This window comes from Petaurus breviceps, unplaced genomic scaffold, assembly GCF_028583685.1.
Source record: "Petaurus breviceps papuanus isolate PSGF00001 unplaced genomic scaffold, PetGlider_PUasm1.0 171, whole genome shotgun sequence".
In the NCBI taxonomy this organism is placed as follows: domain Eukaryota; kingdom Metazoa; phylum Chordata; class Mammalia; order Diprotodontia; family Petauridae; genus Petaurus; species Petaurus breviceps.
In genome coordinates, this window is record NW_027185754.1 from 5,590,480 (window position 1) to 5,599,099 (window position 8,620).

Here is an 8,620-nt window from a genome sequence, read left to right on the forward strand (position 1 = left end):
AACTGGAGATTGGATAAACACTTGTCAGGCATGTTGTAGAGGATATTACTGTTCAAGTATAGGTAGATGCATTTGAGGTCTCCTCTAAGTGTAAAATTCTGTAGTTGTGTCAATCAACCCTCTGGTTCTCAAATAGGCTGTGATATCCTTTCTGGCTTTAACATACTAGAATTCTTTGGCTGTATAAATGTAAAATGTCAGTTGACTGGAGCAGGATACTTGAGCAACTTGTTTTGTACAGTACCCAGGAGAAGGCCTGAAGCTTTTCAGGGCATGTTTGAGTGAACAAAAACCACAATCTTACCATTTTTCACATAGTAAGACTGTTACCAATAAAATGCATGGAGTATTGCTTTCCCCTTTGCAAGTTGGATCTCCTAATTCCATTGATATTAGTCAGAATTAGCTTGCTTTAAAAGGTGGTATTTACTAAGGTTAAATCTGACACATAGTCCGCTAGTATGTATATACCCCAGGGGAAAGTGTCCTCAAACTAAGAGAACACCTCTTAGTGGCAAAGGGCTAACTCATGGTTTCTGGTTATGTACATCCCTTCCCTGCCCAATATGGTACTATTGAGGTTTTCCTTGGGTTTTGTGTGACTTTTATTCTGTGGTCTTTGTAGATTCCTGTTACTGATTTTCCTTAGTATGTCTTGTTTCTCCTTGGCTCTTGATATAGACAATGCCACTAGCCATTCCTGCCCCATGGATGTTCCCCAGATGCCAATAGAAATGTCCCAAAGCCGCCAATGTTCTGGAATTTAGAAGGTCCTCTTCCAGTCAAGGTGGAGGGGAAGAGATCAAGCTCCTACCTGAGGCCAAGGCCATGGGTAGGGGTCTTCTCCATCCTACCTCCCCCACCTGAGTAATTCCTTCTCAGGGACTTGACCAGGGTGTCTCTTTCCTCTCTGTTGCCAGGCAATGGAGTGCTACTTAGGTCTGGAAAGAGCTCCTTGCTATGTTATATAAAACCCATAGGGAGTGACTAAATCTTCTCAACCAATACAAAGACAATTCCTGTACAATGTCACTCCATTTTATCCAATGACTTTCAAGCACTTCTAAATTAATCACAGGCTTAAAAATAAATCCAGTATAAATATTGATTAAGGCAGTGAGGTGATACAGTGGATAGAGAAGACTTACACAACATATGGCCCACAATCACTTCCAGCCTGCCAAAGGATTTCAGGTGGCCTACTACTGCACACTCTCTCCTGTTTGTCACATGATCCACAGCAACCAACCATCATCAGTCTCTCTCTACTTACTTTTACTTGGAAAGTGAGCTACATCTGTGGCCCAAAGAAGTTTAGTCTATTTTGATTTTGGCCCCTACCTACTGTCAAGTTGTGTAGGTCTGGGATAGAGTATTGGGTCTGGAGTCAGGAGACTCAACTCCCTGAGTTCAAATCTGGCCTCAGACACTTACTAGCTGTGTGACCCTGGCCAAGTCATTTAACCCTGCTTGCCTCAGTTTCCTCATCTGTAAAATGAGCTGGAGAAGGAAATGACAAACCATTCCACTATCTTTACCTAGAAAACTCCAAATGGAGTAATAAAGAGTCAGAACCAACTGAAAAATGACTGAACAACAACAAAATAAATATTTAAACATTCAATGGAGTTCTCTTCTAATTTTAAGGTAATGAGGGCTAAGAGGGATAGGGTGATTAATTGATCAATCAATCAACTTCTACCCTTACAGATCTACTATATGTGCGGCAGGAAATGTGATTTAATAATAATTAACATTTATAATGTACTTACTCTGTATCAGATACTGTGCTAAGTGCTTTACAATTGTATTTTCGTTTGATTCTCACAAAAACCCTGGGAGGGAGGTGCTCTGTCCCCTTTTATGGATGAGAAAACTGAGGCAGTCAGAGGTGAAATAACTGGCCTGGAGTTAAACAGATTTGAACTCAGATCTTCCTGACTCTAGGCCCAGCACTCTATCCACTATGCCACCTAAATGCCTATCACACAAAGAACACTGCAATAAAGGTCAGTGCCCTGGACCCGACTACTTCTGTGCTTTCAGAAGTGTCATTTCTGCTCTGGGTCTAGGTTGTTTCATTTGTAAAATGAGGAGCCTGGCTGGCTCATTGCTATAGCCTCTTTTAGCTCCATTATCTGTCCCTGTCCTGTTTATAAAGCATTTCTATTGTTTTCCCTTAGAGTTATTTGTATTCTTTCATCCAATACTTCATTGAAACAATAGTACGTATTTCCTTTTTCTTTTTTTGCTTTTTACTTTTTGGAGGGGGGAAGGCAGCACAATTGGGGTTAAGTGACTTGCCCAAGGTCACACAGGTAAGTGTTAAGTGTCTGAGGCCAGATTTGAACTCGGGTTCTCCCAACTCCAGGGCCAGTGCTCTATTCACTGCACCACCTAGCTGCCCCAATAGTACATATTTTCAGAGTAGCTGTTGGAAGTTAAGAGCTTGGACTTTAGCTGTGGAACAGAGGAAAACCAATAGGGCCTCTGTAAAATCATCTTTATGGTTGATATTGGGGTGATTCTTTTGTGTATGTATGTGTACATGTATAATATGTGTAACCAGATATTTACATATACATTTCTCTATATGCATATATATTTTATTTAATGTTTACTAAGGAGATATATATATATACATGTGTATACATATATACGCATATATGTGTCTTTGTATACACACATATATCTATATCTATCTATCTATCTATCCTGATTAAATACTAGTATTAAATAGGTAGAGAATTTTAGGCAAATTTACTTCCTACTTTCTCATTCTAAGTTAAGAATAGAACATTCTCTATCCAATTTTAACTCTACCTGAAAATTCAAGATGACTTAATTCATTAATATGGAATGAGCAGACAGATGACTATTTACTGAGTGTCCCATACTGGATCCTGAATGATACATAGCAGTAAACCTGAATTTCTAGTGTTTAAAAAGTAGTTCCAAGTGTTAAAGGGACAAGACCCCTTTTATTCTTGCTTTTATAACTGGACTTTGGACAAATTGTAGAAGAAAACATACTTTCCCCATTTTCTTAAATGACAATTAGCTTTACAGGGGAACCAATATTGAAAGACAATTTTGAAATAGCAAGTGAGAAGCAGCAGAATGTAGTATATAGAGAGCTCGTCTGAGTCAAGATAACCTGAATTCTGGTCCCTTCCTCTGACACATGATCTCCGGACAGCCACCTAAATTCTCAGTGCCCTCGGTATACTTCTAGGATGAAACAAGTTGCAGAGGATGTGCTTACCTATATTGTTAAAGGAACTATCCTTATTCAGGTGCTTCACATAACAATGAAATCCCAAGTCCTGTCCTCATCCTTGCCCTGATTATGAGCCAGCACAGAACAGTCAATAGCTGGTCAGTCAGAAGGCCTAGTTCAAGTCCCACTTTTTTCCATGTTGGCTGTGTGGTCCTGGGAAATGCATTTAATTTCTCAATGTTCTCTGCAACTAAGACTTTGTGTTCCCTATTCCAATAAAATCACAGGTATCAACTGCAGGAAAAAAAAAAGATCAAATGATGGAGGTAAATTGTGTGGCAAAATTGGTGTAATTTTAGATCCACTATAGGGCATTATCTAGTTTAGTGTAAGGGCTAGGATAAGGGGGCTAAAGAGACTTAATGTAATTTATACTTGGTCATTTCCTTAGATGATGACTGACTATGTGGCATTTACTTCTCCTAGTTCCCATAATCCATCCCTATGGTCATTGATGAAGATCTCAAAGACCTTTCTCCCTTGCTTTGATTAGAAATCACACCCCTACCCCACAATCCCACCAAGCATATACTTTGGAAAGAAGCTGAAATTCTGAAACTCTGTGCTCTATTCATGTGTTACTATTATCACCAGGTAACTGGTATAGAGCTCTGTCACTGACATCTCCATACTCGCTAAGAATCCTTGTTACCTACAATGGTTATCTTCCACCCTGATTGTAGAAATAATGTCGTTTTAGGGCTTTTTGCTATATCAGGTCATGACCAGGTTTCAGTCCAACTCAGATACCTGGAAAAGGTCAGAACAACTTAAGTTTAAAACGCAGTCAAGAGGAGGGGCCCGGGGCAGGGCAACACAGACCTCTTTTTCTACCATGGCCATGTATGGCACCTTATAAGTCAGCTAGGAAGAAAAAAAAGACACCTTGCCCAAATTGCCCTCTTTTCCTTCTTCACCGTGAGCAGGAATCCATGAAGCCAACCTATAATTTTGCTGTTCCTGTCTGATTCAACCTGAGTCCAGAGCTATTAAAAAGTACTTCAGGAGCCTTGAGATAACATGGCTGCCAGAACTGGGCTTCAATAATCATGTCCTTTGTATCACTGTTCCTCAGAGTTCTGAATTCCACCCTGTGTCAGCAGTCTTTCTCTTAAGAACCTATTGATCTGAAAATAAATGAAATAATTTTTTTTTCATGGTATGAAAGTAAATTTGGCCTTGGCACTTAACTTGATGGGGAGGAGGGAGTACGCTCCCCCATTCAGTCCTCCCCAGCCCACTATATCCTTACACAGTCTAATTAACATGGAGACTACCTCCTTTGATGAGTTCATAAGTGTTTCACAGACAGGCGGAAAGTAGCAACTTTGCAAGACACTATTTAAAGACCTTCGACATCTGAGAAAGCCACAAAATCCAATAATCCTCCTTTCAGAACTCCAGGGTGTCCTTTGAGATCAATCTCATATCTAAACATCACATAAAGAGAGTGCATTGCATTATAGACTGGTTTCTATTGAACACCATCTAAGCAACAGCATTAGATAGTCTTGAAAAAAAGAGCAAGCCAGGACCAGAGGGAATGGACAAGGTTGTCAAATTCTGGAAATTTTTCCCCCTGATTAAAGCTGTTCTCTCAAAATTGTTACATTATTAACAAAAGTCAGCTTATCCCCAATTCATCTTTCTGACAGTTTCTGACGGATAAAATGCTGGGAATAAAGTCAAGGAGCTTTCATGTTTGTCCATGGGCATGAACAAGGCTGGTATTAATCCTTCTCTCTATTCGGACAGTGTTAACCTTGCCTGGGGTTTTTCAGCTGCATCTGTGGGAGTTGGAGACAGAGAATACATTCCCATGAGATGTTTACATGGTCCTATGAGCAGTTGGACTGGTGCCCCTTAGAGCAAAATTGAACTTACCTTTGAAGGTGATAAGATACAGGTGTTCGAAATGGAAACAAACTACAATGTTCCTGAAATAGGAAATTTAACAGACACTTATTAGATACCTACTGTGTACAGATTACTCTTCTTAGAACCAGGAGAGATAAGAAGTTTAGAGACCTGATAGCAGCCTTCTTGGAATTTATAGTCTCCATTTGAGCAATAACTGACATTCATATAGCTAGCTGAAGTTTTGCAAAGTAAACTTTACAATATAAAAAGTATTTTACATTATACAAAGTGTGTGTTTCATCTGAGCCTCATGAGAATCCCCTGAAATAGAAATTGCAGTGATTGTTACTCCCATTTTATAGATGGAGAAATAAATTTCAGGGAGGTTGTAGTTTGCTTTTGGTCACATATCTAGCAAATGCCAGGGCCCAGGTCTTCCAATCCATTGGGTCACACTGATCCCTTTTCTTCCAATTTTGTTAGGACAATAAGAAAGTCTAAATTCTTTTAGTCTCAAGAAGTTTTAGAGCTCTTTCCCTGTCGCTGCTGAGTGGGAGGTGGAGGCTCCCGGGTGTTTTCTAGATTCAATTTCACCCGTGAACCGCTGCCTTGGCTGAGGAAGGCATTGCTGCTGGAGGTCTAATGGACATTAACACTGCTCTAGAAGAAGTGCTGAAGACCGCACTCATTCATGATGGCCTAGTTTGTGGAATTCGTGAAGCTGCCAAAGCCTTGGACAAACGCCAAGCCCATCTTTGTGTACTTGCTTCCAACTGTGATGAACCTACGTGTGTGAAGTTGGTTGAGACCCTATGTGCTGAGCATCAAATCAACTTGATCAAGGTTGATGACAACAAGAAGCTGGGTGAATGGGTAGGCCTCTGCAAAATTGACAGAGAGGGAAAGCCCTGTAAAGTGGTTGGCTGCAGTTGTGTTGTTGTTAAGGACTATGGCAAGGAATCTAAGGCCAAAGATGTCATCAAAGAATATTTTAAATGCAAGAAATGAATAAATAAATGACTTTGTCTGATTTGAAAAAAAATAGTTTTAGAGAATTTCAGGGAAGATTGTGTTAAGCAATAGAACCTTAAACATAAGGTGTCATTTGCTCCAGTTTCCAATCTAAATCCCTTTCTTTGTTTTTTTCCCCTGTCTAAGTCTATGTAGAATGTGTTTGTCTAGGACTAAACTGTTGGATCCTACCTTGCCATTTAATATTTCTGGTATATTGGATTCTCTAGATACATTTGTTGTTATTAAATAATTTTTAAGTTGTATGCAGCTTTTCATTACCCCATTTGGCTTTTTTCTGGGCAAAGATACTGGAGTAGTTTGAAATCTCCTTTTCCAGCTCATTTTACAGATATGGAAACTGAAGTAAACAGGGTTAAGTGACCTGCCCAGTGTCACATAGCTCATAAGTGTCTAAGACTAGACTTGAACTCAGGAAGATGAGTCTTCCTGACTTCAGGTCTGACACTCTCTTCTCTGTGCCACCTAGCTGCTCTTATGTATCTCTAAGATACATACTTCCATTCAAAGGGATCAGAGTGAAAGCATAGTTATTGCCATTTCACAGATTAAGAAACTGAAGACTAGAGAAGTAAAATATAGTTTAAGAGTCAGGAATCTTACAGAGGAGGAAGAACTCTATTCTCAGAGTGTTTTGTTAGTAATGAAGGGTGTTGTGGGTGTAATGGCAAGCAAAGAAGTACTTAGCACCTTGTTTCAGCTACTTAAGTATTTAGCACCTTGTTTGAGCCCCCTTGTGATTTGAAGGTGGGAGAAAAATGCTGATACAACAGGAAGGGTAGGACAGGAAGGAGAACCACCATATATATGCATATAAAAACACGAGCTGGGACAGAGCAGAACTGAGGAGAGCCCTCCTGGCTGGCATTCTGTTCGTCTGTGTTAATTTGTGTTTGTGATACTTTTTACAAAAGCCCTGGGACCTTCCCCGGTCCCAGGAAAGAAGGATTTTCTTTGGAAGCCCAGAAAGAGGATTTTCTTGTTTTCTGTTTACAGAAGTCCTGGAGGAGGGTTTCAGACGTCCTGGGACTATGCTGATGATTTGTGTTGACCTCTCAGACCTTGTTTGTGGGTTGTTTGTGTAGATTTCTATGCTGATGATTTGTGTTGACTTCTTGGACCTTGTTTATAGGTCTGCATTGATTTCATAGGCAGATAGTGAATTGATGATGGTGCCAATAATGTGTATGAATGTTGTTTTGGCTCTCTTAAACTTTTTCTTCCTAGAAACAGAAACTTAGAAGGACTTGAAGTGGACTGGACACTGTGAGCTTCAATATGGAATGGGAACTAGATGAGGAACTGGACGAGGAACTGGATAAGGATAAATAATCCAGGTGACAGTTGAATTCATGCAAAAGCTGGGGTCATGGAAGAGGAACCATGGAATCTGGGAGCCAGCCTCAAGCCAAGATGAAAAGAACTCTCCTTGGGTACTTAGTGCTGACTGACAAGATCATGATTTACTATGATCTAGGGGTAGGAGAACTTTGTACTTTGAACCTTGTACCTCTTAGGATGATTGAATTAAGGATGATTGGAAACTAATATCCAATCAAGAAGAAAGAAGACTGACTGAGATTAAGATTATGTGATTAAGGGAGATTAAGACAGTGTGATTTAGGGGTGGGAGACCTTTGTACCTTATATCCCTTAAGGAGGATTATTCCTTAAGGATGATTGAGTTCAGGATTTACTGAATGATATCTTTTGTTGAAAACTATGTGGTCACTTTAATGATAAGTTGTTGTTATATCATTGTGAATGCTATACTTTGGTTTCTGTGAATGTTTTGCTTTAGTTTACTGCTGAATAAATAGAGTTCACTATACCATGTGATCAGAACCTTAAAGCTGTTCATAGCAGTAGTCTCCTGGAAAGCTGCTTGTGCTTGGCTTTACTGTGGGGCAGACATCATTAGATATGGGACCTAAAAATCACTGGTTAGCACCCAGCCATAGGAGATAGTTATCCAGATTCCCATTATTCTATTAGTGGTAAGAGAAGGAGAGTCTATATTGTTTTCCATTGTCTGGATTTTGGTGGATAACTAATCATTTATGTCTATTTAATGCCTTCACATCTGGATAAAAAGTAGAAAATTCAGTCAGTTCCCAGATGTTTCAACTTGATCTAGAGGTACATGGTGTCAAACATATGGCCTGGTCAATGGCCCACTTGAACCAGATGAAAATGTGACTGGGAAATAGTTAACAAAATAAATAAAAATATAATAGGACATAGAAAATATTAATATGTGGTTTTCTAAGTCAATCTGTGCTGTAGGGATCCTTATGGACAATTAACTGGCCTGTTTCTATTTGAGTTTGTCCTCATGGATTGGGTGGATGGGGTACTGGAGTTAGAAGCAGGAAGACCTATGTGCAAATCCCACTTCAAACACTTATTAGCTGGGGTACTGGAGTTAGAGGCAGGAAGACCTATGTT

General features: G+C 39.7%; 1 protein-coding gene across 1 annotated transcript; it reads left to right on the plus strand.

Moving 5' to 3' along the window:
* Positions 1-5,739: 5,739 nt before the first annotated feature.
* On the plus strand, positions 5,740-6,182 carry LOC138157255 (small ribosomal subunit protein eS12-like). The gene has a single exon (XM_069082807.1). The coding sequence runs from the start codon at positions 5,783-5,785 to the stop codon at positions 6,146-6,148; it is 366 nt and encodes a 121-aa protein (XP_068938908.1). The 5' UTR covers positions 5,740-5,782; the 3' UTR covers positions 6,149-6,182.
* The last annotated feature ends 2,438 nt before the right edge of the window (positions 6,183-8,620 follow it).

Coding starts and splice junctions, on each gene's coding strand:
- LOC138157255 (XM_069082807.1), top strand. CDS start 5,783: ATGGACATTAACACTGCTCTAGAAGAAGTGCTGAAGACCGCACTCATT.